The sequence below is a fragment of the Rousettus aegyptiacus genome, unplaced genomic scaffold (assembly GCF_014176215.1).
Source record: "Rousettus aegyptiacus isolate mRouAeg1 unplaced genomic scaffold, mRouAeg1.p scaffold_m13_p_13, whole genome shotgun sequence".
NCBI classification, from domain to species: domain Eukaryota; kingdom Metazoa; phylum Chordata; class Mammalia; order Chiroptera; family Pteropodidae; genus Rousettus; species Rousettus aegyptiacus.
The window spans coordinates 55,305,206-55,325,764 of record NW_023416288.1 but is presented as its reverse complement, the minus strand read 5'-3'; the positions used below and the strand labels follow the sequence as shown (position 1 = coordinate 55,325,764).

Genomic DNA, 20,559 nt, shown 5'->3' with positions numbered 1-20,559 from the left:
TCTCAGATCACCCTGCAGTGAGAATCTTTGTTCCTGCCCAACTCTAAAAGCTCTATGTGCATGTCTTTTGTGCTCTAAGACTCATTTATGCAACTCTAGGGCCAAAATGTGCATTTTCTTCTTTTGTCCCTTAGAGGCGGAGAGACTTCCTCCAAATGGTCCTGGATGCGCGACAATCTGCCCCTTCCGTGGGCGTGGAGAGCTTTGACATAGTCAGACAAGTCTTCTCATCCTCCGAAGGCTCAGCGAATCCTTCCCAGCAACGCCAGCCCAGACCCCTGTCCAAGCCCTTGACTGTGGATGAGGTTGTGGGCCAGGCCTTCCTCTTCCTCATTGCCGGCTACGAGATTGTCACCAACACACTATCTTTCGCCACCTACCTACTGGCCACCCACCCTGACTGCCAAGAGAAGCTTCTGACAGAGGTGGACCGTTTTAACGAGAAATATGTGAGTACGAGTTGGGCCCAGGGCTCCATGTGAAATCCACACAATTGATTTTGCGTTCGTCGACGTGACACCTATTTTTGATAACTGCCCTGCTCAATTCACGTTCTAAGTTTTCGAGGTGAAAGAGGACCGACCGTTGCTCGCCTCCTCCACCTCTCTGGGTTAGAAAGTGCGATGGAATGTTCAGGATAACAGAAAAACAAAAAAAAAAGAAAATGGTGCACGCGCCTTCACTATGTGGGGTGGTCTGTGAAACCAGGCCCAGCTCAGGGAAGCTGCAAAGCTTTTATGCGTCAGGGTCAGAGGTCAGAGGTGGGGCAGGCGGAGTGGTTTCCCAGTGCACTGACTGTGGAGTCGCCGTGCTCAGGGAAGCAGGTCTGATTCAGAAAATAAAGCCAAATCAAGAGGCAGGAGGGGGCATGAGGATGGGCCAGGCCGAAGCAGGAGTGCAGGTTGGATGAGCACAAAGGAGGGGGGTCCCCAGATGGCGTCGGGTGAAGTGCGGCCAGTCAGCAGCAAGTCCAGAGTCTGCTTTTCCCTCTAGCTGAGGCCCCTCCTTGCTCGGCGTGAAGCAAACTTTCAAGGGTGCCGAGTTAGGCTACTTTATCTCGGCCTTTGTTTCTGGATGCTTCTGTGTGCATGGCTTTGACTCATGAGTTGTTAAAGAAAGTCATTTTTTAAATCTGTGCTTTAAAAGGAAGACCACCATAACAGAATCCTTTCCATTACATTCTGATGTAATTTTTAGAGTCACGATCTTGGGAGGTGGCCCGTTCTGTTATCGGAACCATTAGAATTTTTTTTTTCATGTGTTGAGCTGAAACCTGCTTCCCAGAAAATTACTTTTTTTACCCCACTGAGGAAGTAATGCCACATTAGCCTTTCTTCTCCAACACATTAACTGCGACACTAATTTCCTCAACTTTTGGCTCCTCGTGCGCTTATGGTCAACTCAAAGTTCCACGATACCATGACAATTGCCACGCCGGGCCTCCCCAATCCACTGATTGCACAATCGATTTCTTGAGCCTAGATGCAAGAGTTTATATTTATCCTTATTACTGCTCAAGTCAGTCAAAATAATTTTGAATCTTGATTCTGCCATCTGTCATATTAGCAATTCCTCCAGCTTTGTGTCATCCGAGACTTGTTAAGCATGTCTCCTACTTCATCCAAGTCATTGATTAAAATGTTGAACAGGACGGGGCTTCCCCCCAGGTTGACATTGATCCATTAATCGATATTCTTTAGGCGTGGAGTCTCGACAAGCCATGAATCCAAAACGCTCAAGTACCCACGCTCACCACCTATAGTATTTTATCGGTAGTGCGTGGTTTTCATAATCGAGGCGCAGGAAAAGGAGAAGCTGAAGATGATCAGGGTATATATTACTGCAAGAGGAATGACAGGAGCTGAAGAGCATATCTGCAGAATGTATTTCTGGCAGGAAACAAAACCCCGAACAAAACTGATTTAAGAAAAAAAAGGGGAGGGGCTTATTATTACATACAATTGAACAAACAGCTCAGGAAGAGATGTGCCTTCAGACAAATCTTTACCCGGGCCTCCACGACGAGCTCGGGTCCCAGTTCTCCGGTTCCTGGCTCCGCTTCCTTCGTACTGGCCTCCTTCTCTGTCCTGCTCTCCTCTTGAAGACCCGAGCAGCCTTCTGAGATGGTTAGGACCGCAGGCTTCTTTGCTCGTAACAAATGGAGAAAAGAGTCTGTGGCCCCGAATTCTCAGCAAGAGTCATGCTGTCCTCTCTCGTGGGATTGCCTAGGTTGCTGCACATTCTTGAAGCAACTGCTGTGGCCGGGGATTGGAGGCACAGGTTGGGTTAAGCCCATCGACTGACCCGTAGCATCGAGCACACTCAAGTTACGTGACTGAGGAGTTGGGGGGGCACACCCCCACACCCAGAAGAAGCTCCTGCTGCTATTCCAGGAAGGCAGTAAAAGCTCGTCTCAAATAAACCAGAAGGCTGGTCTAACTAAAGACTTTTAAGCATCTAGTGAGTGCCCAGCAGTTGGTCGATATGGTAGTGGGTTAGAGTGGGGGCAGCAGCTCCAACAGGTAGAGGACACAATCTTCACCTTCAGGGTATTTAATAGCAACTGAAAAATAAGTACTTATGTCTATTAAAACAATACTTCCCTTCCAAATAAAACTCTCCAGGGCAATAGAAGGCAGCAAATAATCAAGTCCAGAACGTCCAGTGTCCTGGAGAGAGCGTGGGGCTCGAGGAGTCTCCCAGTGGCTCCATCGTGACCACCTCTGGATGTATTTATCTTCCAGGACATGGCCGTAACTGGCCATGGCCTCAAGGTGGATGACACTGTCTTACCAAAGCCTGGCCTCCTTCACATCCCCCCGACCTGGGATGGAACTTCCTTCCCCCAGAGGGCCACCTCCCATGGGGCTGTGCAGAACGCAGCAAGGTCCTGAGAGCCCACGGGCACACAGACAGAGTTTAGTAGGCAAAGTTTCTCAAACTTCAGTGTACAAAGAACCATCTCAGAAGGCTGTTTAACAGGCAGAGTCCGGGGACTCACCCTCGGAGAGTGTGATTCCATAAGTCTGGGCCGGGCCCTAGGAAGCTGCATTTTAAAATTAACATCCCAGAAGATTCTGATGCAGGTGGTCCCTTGTTCCACCTTGGGAATACACCCTTAGACTCTGAGGGTTCTGTTTCTTAGAATAAACGAAGTCCTGCCCCAGCCATGCAAGCCGCCGGTCATTTCCTTTCTCTAGGTAACTAACGATTGGGGCTGCCTCTGAGAAACAGGAATGCATGTTGGTAGTCACTATTGGTAGTCATGGTAGCGTTAAGAGTCGTATAGCCTTGCATGTGGTATGCAATCAATGAATATCTGTAGGTTCTTTTTTTTTTTTTTTTTTTACTGTAATCAGAGTTCTGTTAATATGGGCCATCTGTCAGGACATGGAAGTGCAGATTATATGTTCACACATTAGATATTTTCCTGAAAATTTGCATGTAAAGTATGACTTGTTATAATTTCCCGCTGGTTTCCATTCAACAAATATTTCTTGAGTGCCAGTTAATGCCAGACTCAGGCTCCAGACGCGGCACCCAGGCACGTTCTGACCTAGCTCTTCATGATGTCCCTGTGGAGCCCCTCACGGCAGGAGGTGGCCTCCCCTTCGCGATCACTATGTGAGCTCCAGAGTACCTCTTCTCTGAGTCGCATCCTTTTCTGGCAATGCCCCGCGAGAATCTGATGACAGCCGTGTCCCTCTCCCCAAGAGCAAGAGTGTATATGTGCACTGTATCGGTGAGGACTCTTCCTGTTGACCGTTAGAAAATTCAGACCAGATTTGTTCAGGTTGTTCATTGGCCCACATGTCAGAAAACTCTAGAGAGCAAGGCTGCCTTCAAGGATGCTTGATTCAGGGGTTCAAACACTGTCTCTGGATCTGGGTTGTTCTTGCTCCCCATCTTTCAGCTCCAGTCCCAGCCCGAGACCGGACCTCCCTTGGTGGTCTCGAGATGGTTGTGTAACCTGTATGCTGAACGGTCTGAACTAAGTGTGGTACAAACATGGAAACGTTTTGTGTTTCCTCCAATTATTTACTTTAAATGTGCTCTGACCAATCTCCTTTCTTTCCTTCATGATACCTTGGACAGATCTCAAAAGTTTCTGGTCGCTCTTAGACATTAAAAAGTCCAGACCCTTCTGGTCCAGTTTAACACTTCAACCAATCACCGGAGCTCGAGGGGAATATAACGCTCTGATTGGCCTAATTAGACCTGGATCACTCACTCCAGCTTGGATTTGGTATCTAGGCAGAACCTCAGCCTGAACCACTCAGACCTGGATAAGGGAGGGGTAGATTCCCAAACCCCTGTTACTGGAAGTGGGGTGAATGGCTGCTGGGTGGCTAGAAAACAGAGTATCCACTCAGATACGTCGAAGCTGTAGCCCCCAGATTAGAAGCTCCCACTTTCAAATTTTTTTCTATGCAATCACTTTCACCTCACCTCTGAATTTTTAAATACTGACTTTCCAAAGTCAGAGGTGTAAGCCTGACAGCACCTAGAACTGCCGCCTGCCCTTTCGTACTTCTAAAGGACGCAGACGGCCTGCTCTTAGGTGTTTCTTGTAAGGGACGCGGACACTTACAAGCAGCCTGCGATTTCCACAGAGCCAGTCACTGCTTCCTTATTGGTTAGCACGAAGCTTGGGTTGACAGCTGGCTTTACCGCATCCTTTCTCAGTCAAGATGCGCAATCGTCAGGGGTGAACGTCAACAGCGCAGGTGCCCGCTTTTAGCAGAACGGAACTTCCAGCCCATGCAGGGTACTCGGAGGTCTTCCTTTACTGCCGGGGGTAACTTTACACCAGTTCACGGCGCGCGCATTCTGACGGCTCGTCTCTCGTACCACCTCTTTTGACCCAAGTGGCCCTGACCGCCTTTCTCTTTACAGGGTACGGATTTCTGTTTCGGTTTATAATACGGTCATAAGCTTCTTTATGCCTCTAAACTGCTTCATTCGCAGCCACATGTTTCCTTCCAGATCACCTGGCTTTGGAATTGTGTCTGGTTTCCTTCCCCTCCTCTCACTCGGCCATCAAAATTTGGCTTAAAACCCTTCTCGAGTCACCCAATCTCTTGGCGAACCCGCTCTCCCCCCCCCCATGTTTTCTTAGTCTCATTGAAGAGGGGGTACGTTCATTAAACTCGAGAGGTGGGGAGAAGGGAAAGATTTGTAGCACTACTACCACTCGTAAAATTGAGAAAGCTCACCAATTATTTAATAAGACCTTTGTAACGCAGATGCTTCATTGTGTTCTCCAATATCTAATTTTGAAAAGGATGGAAAAAAAAACCCACTTCTTTCCATATAAATTGTTTTTGCTATAGCTTTAGCACTTTGTGTTGAAATTATCGACTTTTGATCTGGCTAAACCATTCTCTTTTCTTCTCTCTGGTGCCAAACTGTGCCAGCCAAAATTTATGACTCATTTTCCTTCTGCCTAATTGTTGTTATAAATCTGTGCAGAACCCAGTTATAAATTTATCACGAATTGGACTAGATTGATATATAGCCTCTCTTTAGGATACTTTGAACACGGTTATGCCTTAGAAGGAAGGCCAAATTCTTAAAACTTCTCTGGAAGGGCTACTTTGTAACCATTATAAATATCTAATTAAAATACAACTTACTCTTTTTCTTGTAAAGGATAAAAGAATGTTCCATGCTGGGTATTTCAGCTGATTAGCTCATGCTGCTAATGGGAGCAAGGTTGAGGATTTGTTTCTTGAAGCAGCCAGAGGATCTCAAAAGAAAAAGGTATATTCTGTGGCTACAATTTAAAAAAAAAAAAAAAAAGAAAAGCCATTTGCCACCAACTAACTGTTTCATAAATACACATCCTTAGTCACAGGGGGAGGGTTTGTTGAAAAAAAAAAAAGTGACTAGTTTAACACACATTGATCCTCATTATAGGAAAAGAAAAAAAAAAGTCTGCCAGTTTGGATCCCACCCACCGTGAATGTGCAGGGTCATGTTCACACGGGGAATAGGACATAGTTGATTTTAAGATTCAAGTGGAAAACGGGAAATGGGTTTTTCCGCCCTGGGAAGGGGTCTGCTTTGCCTAGGTCTGCTCCGGCCCTGCTGTTTCACATTTAAGAGGAGAAAGTTCAGCCACACAGGGCAGGAGCAATTCATCCGATGTGTCCCTCTCCTGCAGATCCCAAAACAGGAAAGAGGAGGGAACAAAGAACGACTTACACCCCTAAAGTCAAACTACAAAACAAAGATAAGAAATGGTAGGTTGCGGGGTGCAGGGGGCGGGGGAGCAGCCGAGCGAAATTAGCAGCGATAGACTGCAGGACCAGGCAGCGGATGGGGTGTCTCGTAGTTTAATGTGGGGAGCCTGTTAAAATGCAGGTTCTGACTCAGCAGGTCCAGGGAGGGGCCTGCGATTCTGCATTTCCAACAAGCTCCCAGGGGACATGGATGCTACTGGTCCACGGCCCATACTGTTAGTAGCCAGGTTCTAAACTCTCACTTCTGCATCTCTCTCAGTTGTGATGTACGTAGCAAATAATTATTCTGCAGTGATTTACCTTTTGAGAAAGAGACGAAGGAATTACTTGGTCCTGGGTATGTTTTTAGAAGTGTATTGCTTGCAACCCTAAAATTATCTGGCCTCCTTAGACAATCTTCTCCAGGGTGGGAAGCTAGGGAGAGTTTTTTGAGTTCATCTGTGGTCATTTTTAAGACAGTTAAAGGTGGTGACCAGAGTCTCCTCTCAGTATGCACGTGTAGATGGGGGCCCTATCATACCCAACGGGCAGCCACCAGGCTGGAGTTTTAGGCAGGGAGCCTCATCTAGACCACAACCTCCCCTAATGAGCCCTAAGTGTAGCTTTAGATGCCAATCGAGAGGCCGCGTCAAAGTACTGTGGTTAAAGAGAACCTCCCTGATGCTGGTCCCCGGGGGCTGAGAGCAAAATTTATAGTTTTCACCGCAGGAGCAGGAGCTGCATGGGGGGACTTTGGAATGTGTCCAATTTGCCCACTTCCTGTCTTTCATCCTGGAAGTGTCTGACCCGGAGAAGTACATTCTCTTGCCCTTCCCTGGCATCTCAACAACGAACATCACAGGAGAGAAGTCTTGACAGCCTACAAGAGGGGCCTCTCTGGGTGTGTACCTGGAACCCAGCTGGTGGTACTGTTACCAAAGCAACAACTCTGGGAAGGAGGAAGACAGGATATGAGGCACTCCTGTGCCCCGTCAGCAGACAACCCAGGCGTCCCCGAAGCAGGGTGAACAGTTAACCTGGATCAGGTGGCAGGCGCCCAGTGTTCAACTGCCCATACGGTGATGAGATACACAAAACCGTCTTTGTGATCCAGGTCATCTGCCCATCATTCCTCGGGGACACCTGCAGGAAGGTAGATGTCCCTCCCCGGGGACGTCCAAAGCCCGTGCCTTACTGACCTCTGGGGAAATTGAACCACCTTGACTTTGAACTGCTCCCGGGGCCTCGGCAGTGGCAGCCACATCCCCAGGCCTTATGCCACCTAAGAACTCAGAGATGCTCTGTGGATTCCCCCGACTCCTTTTCTTTCCTCTCCCTTCTCGTCTAGCCCCAGTTCTTGAATTTCTCTGCTCTCTCCTCCCTTCGGGCTTCGCAGCACCATTTAGTCTTCTTGATCCTCGTTTGGGCTCTGTTCGCGAGATCCACAGAGACTTCCCTGCGCCACCTCCTGACCCACTGCCCCCTCGGGGCCGGCTGGCGGTCCCCGAAGCCTGTAAAATCACAACGCGACATCCCGCATGCCTGCGATGGGTGGGCAAGCAGGAGGTGGGCTGCGGCGCAGGAAGAACGTGCAGGTGTGTTTCTGGGCCACCGGGCTTAATCAAGTGTGGCGCTTCGGCACTTGCAATTTTTAGCAAGTAACGCTCCAAGTCCCCCTCCCCTGTAAGTCCCTGCAGAGCAGTTGTCACGGCAGAGGGAGAGGTGACCTGCAAAAAGATGTCTCTCCCGGGAACTGGCCATACCGATCGGCATATATTTGGTGTCCTTCATGGGGCGACTCGGAGTATTTAATACCCTGGGCCTCAAGAGAGGCCAAGCTTTGCTTAGCAAAATAAGCTGGTGGGGTCGGTTCATGTCAATCCAGAAAAGCGAGAATTAAAAATAAACCTGGGAACGTGAACTCCACAGGTGAAGCTCTCCCCTTGGCAGGCGGCTTGGCGCTCCACTGAATGGCTCATTTATTTAACTGTTGCTCACATTATGGGCTCTTAAAACATCAAAAGTATGGGTTTCCTTCCCAACAATTAGCTTTTGGAATAGAAGAATAAACACACACTTAAAAAAAAAAAAAAAGTCACTGGATTCTATTAACCAAAGCCACTGATACACCGGTGAAGCAGGCTGATAGCAGCTGATGTAAGTTTAAAGACTCCTAGTCCCTGAAAATTTTTTCCATCGACCCATCACGAGCCTTAAAACTTCACGATCAGTAGGTCCTTCCTTTGTTTCAAGACACTGCCCGTCATTAAAACGCTGCCGCTCTTGGGAGAGGGTGATATACTCAGGTACCCACAGGGGTGCCCTGCTCGGCACACTGGCCTCTAGCAGCACTTGGCACACGGGAGGCTGCTGAGGAATAGTGTCGAATGAATGAATGAACGAGTGTGAGTTCACCCCTTCCTTTCTGACTGGAGGCTGACCGAAAGCAAGCCGGAGGTGGGGAAGCACAGGGAGACGCACGGGGGAACACACGTGGTTACCGCGTTCTGAGAGGAAGGAGACGGGAGTTAGAGAGGGCAGCTGCTGAGGCAGAGGGAGGCAGGGGAAGGCAGCCCTCAGCAGCCCCCACGACCCCACAGGGCTCCCGTGGGGGCATGTCACACATCCCCCAGCTCATGCCCCGAACCTGTCACGCCAAGGCATGGAGGGAACCTGGGCCCTCAGGCTCTGAGGGGGTCTAAGGGGCCATCTAGGGCATTCTCCCATCCAGGGCAGATACCTGAGAGACCACGCTGCTCTGCTTGAATGCTCCCAGGAACAGGGAACTCACTACCCACTGTCCACCATTATCCTTGATAAAGGTCTTCCTCCACAGAACTGAAACTCATCCTCGCTGATTGCCCTCCTACTTGCCTTTTTCTACTCTTCTCTCAGTTCATGGTAATTATCTGCTAGCAGTCTGCAAATTAACAGCTTCTGCCTGGGGGCTGCTGCATCCACGCCCACTAACAGCCCATCACTGGGCACCTCAGAGACAGGGGGCGGAAGAAATATTGGGAAATCAGTATAGAATAAGGGACCTTTCTAAAATGTTTGCTTGTGGTCCAGACGTTTAATTTACTCTAAGTTTTCTGGTAAGTCTGTTTTGCCCCAGGGCTGTGGGCAGCATTATGTTTGCGTTAGGTGTGTGTGTGTGTGTGTGTGTGTGCAACATTATGTTTTATAGCTGAATATAGCATGTGTGAAAGTACCGACCACGTGAGCCTGCTAGTCCAGGCGTATGAATATTCCAGATCAGAAAGGATGTTTGACTCTCCCGTGAATTGCAATGTGTAAGGTTAATAAAGCTAAGCACTTAGAATTCTGTCTTTCAAATTTAAATATTTAGATTGGGTCTCTAGGACACAAAAGGCAATGCTTGTTTCTCACTCGCCTAATTTGATTTTTTTTTTTTCTTTCTTTTTGGTAGCATAAGTTGTTTTTCGAAGCCTCGTGCCTCAAATGTTCCCTATTGGAGGAATGTAATTAAACTCCACTGGCCTCCCCCTGCTGGGACCAAGCCAGGGCCAGAGCTGCAGGAAGCTTCACACAGACACCCTGAAAAAACAATCCTGATTATAAAGATGAGAAGGGGATCAACTTCCCTCTGGTTATGAACAAGCAGCGTTAGGAAGCCTTTGGCAATGGGCTTAGTCTCCAAGATACTTTAATTAGTAATTTAAGGCTGGAAGCAAGAAGGTAAACTTCTCGCCTCCTTAGCGATACATACACGAGAATCCGAACTCACTGAGAAAGCGCTCCTAGCGGCTGAGGAGGAGGGCGGTCCAGGCGAGGGTGGTTCTGGAAGAACCACCAACTTTTTCACGAAAGCGGCACAGGGAGGTAGGCTGGCCTCGTCACTCGCTGTGCCGGGGGTCCCATTCCTTGCAGGCAGTTCTTACTCCTCCCCTGGGGGCAGGCACTGCCTCTCTCTGTGATGCCCCCAGGGGGTGGGGGTTGTCAGTCACGCTCAGACCAAACCTAGACTCCTCTCTGCTGCCCGGAGAAGGGGCCGGAGGCCTGGGTGCTAGTCCCAGTCCTGCCGATCACGCACGTGGGGACGCTGCGCCGTCACTCGGTGGCGGTGTGACAGGGATGACTGGCATAGACTGGCATACTCTCTTTGTTCCTCAGTTTTCCTGCCTGTGAAATGGGCGCAGCAACAGTATGTAGCCTGTCAGGTCATTGTGAGGATTAAGTGAGTGAATCCGTGCACGATCCTGGCCACGCCGCCGGCATCCACACATGGGCTCCTGTCACCCCCTCTCTGTGCCTCAGTTTCCTTATCTGTGAAAGGAAGGGATTGGACTAGACTTCCTCTCTGTTGGCAGTGATAATGATGCTTCTGTGCCAGGCCTTAAGCGAAATACTTTACACACAAATGTTAACTTGATTCTCACAGTGACTCTATGAAGTAGGAACTGTCACCATCTGCACTGAATCAGCAGAGAAAGGGAGGCTGCATCAGCCCAGGAGCTGCAGAGAAGCAGGGCCGATGCGGGAGGGAGAGAGATTTTAAGGAAGGGACCCATTCGATGCTGGGGGCTGGCAGTCCTGAAACCTGCAGGGCTCCCGCCGGCCGGAAACGCGGGCCACGTTTTTTCGATGCGGCAGGGTTGGTTTCTCCAGGAAACCTCAGATTTTGCTCTCAGGTCCTTCGACCGATTAGGTGAGGCTCATCCACATTAGCAAAGGTAATCTCATTCTCGCACAGTCAGCTGGCGGTAGATGCCAACGACATCTGCAGAATATCTTCCCGGCAACGCAGATTAGTGTTTGATTAAATAACTGGGCACGATGGCCTGACCAAGTTGACGCCAAAGAACAGCCATCACAGAGGCTTCAAGAGGATAATTCGTCGAAGGGTGTTGCAGTAGGAAGGGGGCTGGCTTGGAGCTCACGTCTCCCTGACACCTGGTCACTGTTCCTTTCGACATCATCTCAGCAGTCAGTGACCCGGTGATTCTGAAACTGCCCCTCAGTGCTGACGCGGCCGGCCCGACAGGGGAGTCAAGGCCAGCTCCGCCATTTCTACAAAGCGGGGGCTTCTGGGCTGCCGTCCGGGGCGGGGGCCTGAAGCTGCGTTTGCACCGCACTTTTATGGCACCGAGAGAATGCCAATTGTCTGGGCAGATGGGGACGCACGTCCTCATCGGTCACCTTTGCCAGTGCCACCTTTGACCTGCCATCCTGGCTCTTGGCCCTAAAGATAACAAGTGTGGCTAGGTTTGTTGTGGCTTTTCCCCTCACGCGTGACTTTTCCACACTCCAGTCTCTGCACTTACGAATTATCTTTCTTTGTGGCTCAGACAGTGCAAGACGAAGGGCACACAGCCGGCTTCGGCCCTGAGGTCCCTCCATCCCTGGGACATCCCTGGAACAGAGTCATCCAGCCGCAGGGCTGCCTCCTACCTCCACTGACACCCTTTCCGATGCTTTCCTCACTATTTTGTGAAGCCGATCTTGCCTCATTCAGTGCAGAAAGCTCTCTAGCCGGCCCAGGCTTTCTCTTCCACGCCCCTGGAGTTTTTCACAAGTTGCATTTCCTTGTAGTTCATTCGCATTGTGTTTTTCCATGAAGAGCAAGAACTGTGCATCTGGGCCATCTGTCTTGCAGCCTCCTGGCCAGCCTGGCCCTCCTGCTCGTAGCTGGTGTCATACTGGAGAGCAAGCACTGTCCCCTTTCTCCCTGGCTCTCTGCTGGACGTCAGGTTTGATTCTCTCCCAGCTGGGGTCAGCTACTAACTGCTACTGAGCGCCATTTTCATCTTAATTTAGAAAAGTCCTTGGGACAGGGTTGGGAGCCAGGGAACAGCCCTGCACCCCGAGACCGTGAAGGGGTGGCCTGCCCTGCCTCCCAGCAGGACGCTCTGCCCACCCGATTCCCCCCAGATACCTCTGCTGTGTGCAGCTGCTCCCCTGTGAGGTGTGCAGGGCAGCACTGCCTGCCCCCCAAGTTCCCAGAGTCTGAGACTGAAGTGGGCCGAGGTTATAGAACAGACCCCAGCCCACCTCTTGGCAGAATCGGATTTCAGGCAGCGAGAGACCTTCCGGGCGTTCCTTCTCCTATTCACGTGGCCACTCAGACCAAGGCCCTGCATGCAAATCAGGGACCAAGAGCGTGTCCTCGAGAACTTCTAAAAATGGCAGATGCATAGGATCCAGCACAGAGATTCTGATTTAGTTGGCCTGCAGCCAGGCCTGGGCATCACACTCCTTTAAAAGCCCCCGGGTGACTCTACAGTGCAGGCAGGGTTTAGAGCCATTGCCATACTCCCGTGACGTATATACACAAACTTAACTTTGACCGTGACCTCGGGTTGTGTTATTAATGACATGACTTAACTTTATAAACACTCTGCATAATCACTGGAGCTGCTTTTTGCTTTTTAGAAAAGTTCCTCATCGGGTCACCAGGAAGTAGTGGGTTTTCTGTGACTGTGCCGTGGTTCAGATCCCGCCCGGCCACAGAGCCGAGAAACAAAGGCCTGGCGAGCCCCTCCAGGTGGTTGCCCTTGTGCCCCTCAACGGACCAGCCTGTTTGAAAACGCCTTAGAATTTTGGTCCTTAGGCCTGGAAAATGCCAGAATCAAGAGGTCGTCTGCTCTGTGCCCCACATCCGGGAGCAGGAGGGACTATTTCTCCATCTCACAGACAAGACAACAGAGGCCCAGGAAGGTTCCCTCACAGCCATGCGTCATCTCAGAATTCAGAGAGCTCTTCTGGCTGCCCAGGGCCTCGGTCTGTCTCTCTGCTTTCTCTCTCTTTACCTCTCTTGCTTTGCCTCTGTCTCTATCTGTCTGTCTGTCTGTCTCTCTATCCCTGCTCCCTCCCTCTCTTTCTCTCCTTTCTCTGAAAAGCTCATTTAAGGACTCCCCAGCCTGGCTGCAAATTAGCGATTTGTAGATCCGAAAGATGCTAATGACAGCAGTCACCACCATCATCATCGTAACAGTAAACATTTAGGGGGCACCGTAACCATTCATAATTTTTCTGTGTTAAATAAATCAGACCTAACTCGATAAAGAAATAGGCCCCACTAACCAAGAATATTATGTAAGTGAGAAATGTCCTAGAAGCATCTAAAAAAAAAAAAAAAGTGTCTCAAGTTTCATAATGCGCATGATTCGGCGGTTTTGTTTCTGGTCTCAATTCACTGCAGGCCCCGTGCACATTTTCAAGGGGGTTACTGTCCATCTTCCCAGTTCTCAGCCTGTGGCCTGTGGTCAGTTCTAACTCTCCACTGTCAGCGTCGGCTGTTAAGTTCTGCTACAGAAACACCCCGTTTCCAACTTGTTTTTATCAAGCAGTGCTTCTTGGGGAGCGAACATTCGCTATCGACCAATATGAATAAATAATTATGATGGAAATAAGAAGAATGACGACCCCTCGAACGCATGTGCTGTGGCCTGCTGCGGGGCCAGGCAATTCTAACAAAACCAACGTGGCATCTTCCCCCGTTTCAAAGAGGAGGAAATTGAAATGTAAAGATTAAGTGACTAGCTCGAGGCGGAAAGCAGAGTCTAGATTTGAACCCAGACCTGCAGGCTGCTACATCCTTGGCGCCGTCCTGGGAATGACCGCTAGGTCTATGATAGATTGCTCTGTGAGGGCACGTGGCTGTCCGGAGCGGTTAGGTGCACCTTAGGACACATTTTTGACCATTTCATCAGCACTGTGACGGCCAGGTCTCTGGCGAGGTGTCGCAGAGTTCTCAAAGTCATTTTTTCCCCTCTCTTGGGTGCCCTGCTCCATACCCTTCCACTAAGTACCCAAGGACACCATCAGGGTAAATGGCATTTTTACTTGGATCTTTGGCTTTGAGAAACTAAGAAATCCTAGTAAGTCAAGATGTGTCGGTCTTTACCATAAAAAGAAAAACTAAATTAATGTATTTCAACAACCAATAAAAAGATCAAATGACATAAAAGTCCATAGCAAGGGAAAGAAAGAAAAAAAACCTAAGCCAAGAAGTATACTGTTTCTTTTTTACTTAACATTTGACAAATTTACCCTTGTCTGCTCTTGCATATCTTAAAATAAAACTCTATCACTATTTCCATGTAAAAAAAAAATTTCTATATAAAATCCAACATATCAAAAATTTCTCTATTCATTCTGTCCCTTGGGTTTCAGACAGAGAGTTTCTTCCCTCGGGAATAATTCATATGTTAAACCTGTAATTTATCACTGTATCTGGTAGCATTTTTCTCTGTCCCACAATTTTTAGCTTAAAGCCCACTTAATAAGATCTGTGGGTGTCCTGACAAACATCTTTCTCAGACTCCGCGAGATTTCTGGCGACACAGGCCATAACCGAGCAAAACAAATCCTGTCCACTGCTGGCCTCTAACCGGCATGCTGTCAAATGTCCATATTTGCCTTTCTTTTCTAGAACTGGAAGAAGGGACGAAAACATCCCCCATGCCTCCAACTTCATTCCCTCCATCAAACTTCAAAGGCTTTGGAGAGGCGAGGCAGGTGTCTTCTGATGAGTTCACTCATTCCCACGTGGGTCAGCTAGAATGACAACTGGGCCACAGGTTTAATCCATCCCTGCCCATGCTCTATCTTGGAGAGAAACTTCCAGAAGTCAGCACCTCCCAGCCAGCCACTTAGAGACCTCTCCCTCCTCAACTGGGAGAACCAGTAACCAAGAGAACGACAGATTTCCTCCCTTAGAATCTGTCTTCCCCAGACACTTCCAGGAAGCTGGAGTCGGCACCCGTAGGAGTTTCACATTCTGTCCCCTCCTCCCCATCCTGCTTCTCTTAGGCAGAAGGACACACTTCTGCTTGTGGACACGCTCAGCTGTTTACACCATGAGTGTAGGGTCCTCCTCTTTGTTATCATATCCAGGCTCAATGGTAGTTGAATGAATGAATGAATGAATGAATAAAAGTTAAAGTTGAAAGAAACTTAGGGACCAGTCTATCTAAGCCCTTTATTTTGCAAATGAGGAAACTGAAGCAAAGGACATTAGGAGACCAGCTGAGGTCTCCCCCGCGTGGGCCAGTGGGCCGTCTGGGTGTGGTTACTTGACTCCCAGGCCCACATGCGCTCACAGCCTATCAAAGGCTCTCAGAACACCGAGTGTAGACAGTGTGCCCTTGGCCCCAGCCTGGGGCAGGAAGGGTTTGCCGCTGTCGTGGGGGAGCAGGCACAGGACACCCCAGCACGGCACTTTGACTCCTTCCTCAGTATCTACATTTTCTCTTCTGGATGAACAAAGGGTCCTTTTCTAACTGCATCAGCCTCACCTGCCTTCCTCCCCGTAATGTCTGCTGCAAACAGCCTGTCTTCCCAGGCCAGCCTGGCATTCTTCAAGGATTCCTTACGGCCATCTGGCTCCCTGTCCTCGAAGCTTCTGCTCTCAGGACCACTTTGGGGATGGCAAGTGCCCTTAGCGAGATTTGACCCCTCCCTCCCAGGGCAGATGCCAGCATTTCTTCCACAAACAGGATTCCACAATTAAAAAAAAAAAAAAAATCATTAAAGCTAAAATCAAAAACAAAAAACTGGGGGCATACTGGGAGCCTCCAAGAGGATGATGGTCATCGTTAAAAAATTAAGCAGATCAGCCCGAAGATAAGGCATCTCTATTATGCTCTGAATATTAAATTAGCCAATGCGTGGACGTTTCTATAGCCATGCCATAGCAAGGCAACGGCAGAAATTGCTTTTTCCTCTTTGTGTATAATCACCAAGAAACAGGGAGGCATGGAGATTCCAAATCAAAGGAGCCCCCTTCTCGTGTGTCCAGTCAAGCCAACCTTCGCATTGCACAGTGTTTATCGGTGGGAAACTGCCAACTTCTAGATAAAAGGCAGGAAGGGGTGTTCTCTCCTGTTATTTCACTGCCAAGCCGTGTTTCTTCTAAAAGGCATTAAGATGGAGGGAAAGGAACCACTGGCCACTCACTGGGATTGTGCTTGAAGATTCTAGACAGACCATAAGGAGTTCGGTGAGTCACTCACAAAGACCCCGGCTCTGTGTGTTTGCGGCTGTGGCATTCAGGCTAGCCAGAGGTAATGAGCGCCACCAAAATGCAGAACAAAACTCTTATCAGAAGATGTCATTTTTTCCGAAATGTCATATATACAATTTTTATTGGAGCGTGATGACAGATAGTGAATAACTTAACATAAATTTGCATAATATAATACAGCTGTTAATTTATGATCATATTAAAGCACAAAGTTTTGTAGTTTGGAGCACTTAAAAGTCTTAATCTTCAGAAACTTTCCCTCCAGTTTGCTGTTTATTTATTACTTACCCAGGGCTGCCACATAAAATATAGATGTCTGTTTAAATGAAATTTCTGATAAACAATGAATCATTTTTGAATATGTCTCATGCAATATTTGGGACATACTTATACTCAAAAATGATTCATTGCCTACCTGAAATTCACATTTTTATGTGATAAATCTGGCAACTCTATTCTTAGCAAACACCTTAAGCCCTTCTGGCTCTTTGCTGGCAGTGGGAGAAAGGGCCCAACTTCTGGGAACGTGGTACCGTTATGCAGAGAGAGAGAGACTTGGGTGCAAAGCGAGAAACCGAGGCAGACGGCACATCTGAGTTTTCGTGGCGGCACCGGGGTGGGGGAATTTAGGGGGCGAGGAGTTAGAGCTGTTTTCCACACTTTTTTGACCACAGCCCATCTTTACAGCTCAGAAAAGTGAATGAGATTTTTTAAAAAATAATTTTCCTAATGAGAAAGTGTGTCAGATCAGTTAAGAGACAGACATTTCAGGTCCATTTCACGAACTTGTGGCCAAATTGGGAATAACACTGAGGTCTCCCGGCTCCCGAGCCCGCGCGTTTGGTTTTCATTCTACCGCACGTCCCAGTACCCATTTTTTCTGGGATCCACTTCTTTTGTCCTATTTTATAACACTGTATTGCTTCTACACCATTTTGTTAGCACGTCATCGCCTTCTGAAGTTTCCCAAGATGTATGTCATTTCTGAGCTAAACCGAGCATGGCATTGCTTACGGCATCCGCGGGACTTAACACCCGTGTTTAAACGAATTCGCCTCGGTACTCACCCTGATCTTTGGCGCCGCCCCGCCCTCCCACGCGCAGCCCTGCCTCAGTCTCTCGGTGCTTCGGACCCGTGCCGTGGGCCTTCCGCGTGTCCTCCACGGGGATGCGCCCTGTCAGACACATGAGAAAAACATAGAAGAGAAACTGTTATCCATTACCATTTGCTCTCCCTGATCGAGAAACGTGGCGGCGAATCTACTGCCAACATTCCCTTTCGGGGCTGAGGAAACAGGCTCAGAGAGGTCAGGTGTCGTGCCCGGGGTCACAGAGCACAGACGGAACTCAAGTCTTCTCGCTCTGATTCTCACGCTCCGTCATCAGGACATGGGGGCCGCTGCGCTGAGACACCTGTGAACAAGTTCACTGGCTGGAAAAGACGCCAATCCAAGAGTAATCCATCCATTTCGTGCATTTTTCTCATGTACTAAGTCTAGATTTTCAAACCACATAAAGAGCTTTCTGGAATCTCACAGTCACTCAGTTTACTATCCTCTAGATCTTCTCCACGACCATCCACTGCACATGGCTTCCTCCCGCCCCAACCTCCCACCCCCACCCCCACCCCAGTTGTGACAAATTCCGAAGAAATGCGTGGTCTGCCGAGCACTTTTCCTCCTCTGGTGGCTCACCACAGTTCATCTGGGCTTGTATAATCCAAATTCGGGGGTACCCTACAATATTTTTTATTAACTCAACAGTCCATCGATTTACACAGAGAAGTCCACGGGGCTTGCTCCCTCCCTCTCTCCCTCCATCCCGTGGAACGAACTTGCTGGTTGGTGCCTCCAGGCCCAGCAGCTACTGCCTGAGCTGCCAGAAGATGGTTCTCAGGACCCCCCGGGGCTCAGCGCAGAGGGACCGCAAGCCCCTCCTCAGAGTGGTGCAAAGCAAGGACACTCCTAGCAGGAGTCACAGACAGCGTTCTGCAGGTCCCACAGCCCTTTACCAATCTTATCTTCACCCGCCCTGGATGGAGCCAGGCTAAGGGCTGAGAGCACAGGCTCCGGGTCGGACTCTGCACCGTGAAGCCAGACGGCAGCCCTGAGCCAGCCATGTAACTCCAAACCTTCCATTTCCTCGGTCGTTAAAAAGGGATAGGACTCGAACCTGCTCCCATAGGTTGGAGCTGACAATGTGGGATGGCGTGTGTCAGCACAGGGCCAGGCACCGGCCGCTCTCTGGGAGCTGGCCGGCTCACTCCGACAGTCTGAAACAGAAGCCGCTTCCTCGCAGGCAGGAGGCTGGGAGCTCCAGGCTGAGCTGTCCTCTGGCCCAGCTCGTCCTGTGCTGTCACCTGAAGCACACTTGAGCCCTCTGTCCTGGTGACAGAGGGTCTGCTTGTCCTGGGATGTCAAGAGCACTTGGGGAGTCTGAGCAGAATGTTCTCTAATTTCAAGCCAGGAAGCACTGTAAGTGTCTGTGCTTAGAAAACGTAATATTAAAAAGTGGTCCCCAAGGGTTCTCCCTGACTGCCGTTGCACGGGCCACATTACTGCGAATTAGAATCGGAAGGAATCTTAAAATCAACCTGTCCTGCCTCGCGCCCAGCGAGGCTGCCCCTGCAGCCTCTCTTCCCGACCTTGGCCGTGCCTCGGAGCCGTCGCCAGGCCCTGCGCAGGGTTCCGCCCTGGATCCATCACCCCTCAGCCGTGGCCTTGAGCCAGTCACCAAGGCAACATCAATATGTCACCTGGTCTGCAAGTTGGGGTTATGATGATTCTCCGCCCATGTCGCAGGGCAGAGTGAATGAGACAGTGAAGTTGAAACTAATGTGTCAAACAAGCAGATGATAACTTCTGTTTGGATATATTCAGTGGCAGGGAGTTAACTTCATTGCAAGGCTCTCTGTCATATGTATCAAACCACTTTACAATATGTCAAGGAGGAAGGCAATTCTGAAATCAGATGGAATTTCTTTCAGCTGGGGCTTATTTCATAAATTAACTGTGCTTATTTCATAATTAACTGTGCCCTTAGAAGTTTGAAAACAAATATTAAATACTTGCTGATATTTAATATTGGGAAATAGCGATTGATATTTAATTGTTAAATATGGGAAAAAACAGATATCAAAACATAAACTGATTTTTTTTTGCCTCATGGTTTATAGTCTCGACCCAGAGTTCCTTAATTTTCAGGGAGACTGTTGCATCTATATTTGATTTTCAATGAGCAGTAACTTCTAATTTTATTTCTAAGGTTCTTGGACTCTTAGTCTTTCTGTCATATAGTTTATGATCTGTAAATCAATATTTAAAAGCAATAGATAAAGATGATGGTTAAGGGAACTATCTATTGAAAAATTCTTGAAATAGGGAAAATACTGCTTTCTCCTATTAATCTTACTTTGCTACATTTAGATTTGTGTGTACCACTTTCTCTGAGAAGTAGACACACACACGTGTGTCCTAAGTCACTCACACATACACACACACACCCCACAGGTATGATGTGGGGTATAAATGAGAAAAACAAAATGAAAATGTCCTTGCTTTCAAAAGGATTTTTCCTAGAGATTCGGGGACCTAATAGAAAAAATAACATTTCCCTATTTTGCTAAAGGAAATAGAAGTGGGGGCGGCTTCGAGTTCGCTCCTCCCAAGCAGCGGCAGCAGCAAGTAGTATTGATAGGCACGCGCCCTGAATGCCGGGCGTGGTGTGCTGCGAAGCGGGCTGAGTTATGCCGGCCCTCGCCCTCCCGAGGCAGGGGACTTGAAATCCCTTACGACATGGCATTTTAGCACCAGGGACAGCCATGGGCAAAACAGCCACGTGAAGAGTTAGGATTTCCGTTTGCTCTGATTCTCCAGGGGACATAAGACGATCATGTGAACCCAGACCATGGAAAATGTGGCGACTCTGGCTTTGCCCCTTTGCCCACCAACTCAGAAGGAAAGCCTCTCCCTCCCCACCAGTCTCCAAGGTGAGCGCCGAGTCCCAAGTCCCGTCCCACTCTCTAAACCAGCTCTGGAGTTTTGGCTTTGCGATTCCACAGATGTGTCTGGGTGAGCCATCTCAGGCTTAGAGGGAGAAGAAATGGGGGGTGGGGGTTACGAGAGGGGCAGGGATCCATCTGTCAACATCGCTCTAGCCAAGGCCCAGAAAGTCCTACTTGCGAGTTTAAAGAATTTGGCAGAGTTGGATGTCAGCGTGCATTCACACCTTAGAAATAGTCATGAGAAGAATGTATGTAGCATCTAGTTATATCCACTTTACAAGGAAAGAGACAGAGCCCACCTCACATAAGCACGTGGATTACTCCAGGTGCTCTACTCCGAGCCC

The 20,559-nt window shown here is 48.9% G+C and overlaps 1 protein-coding gene across 3 annotated transcripts in view; it reads left to right on the top strand.

The window, feature by feature from the left end:
* The window catches only part of TBXAS1 (thromboxane A synthase 1), a 124,123-nt gene that overhangs the window by 88,125 nt on the left and 15,439 nt on the right, over window positions 1-20,559 (top strand). For all 3 annotated transcript variants that reach the window (XM_036230825.1, XM_016161867.2, XM_016161870.2), the window contains exon 10: window positions 135-449. In XM_036230825.1, the coding sequence (XP_036086718.1) occupies window positions 135-449 (315 nt within the window). The remainder of the gene's footprint in view (window positions 1-134; window positions 450-20,559) is intronic.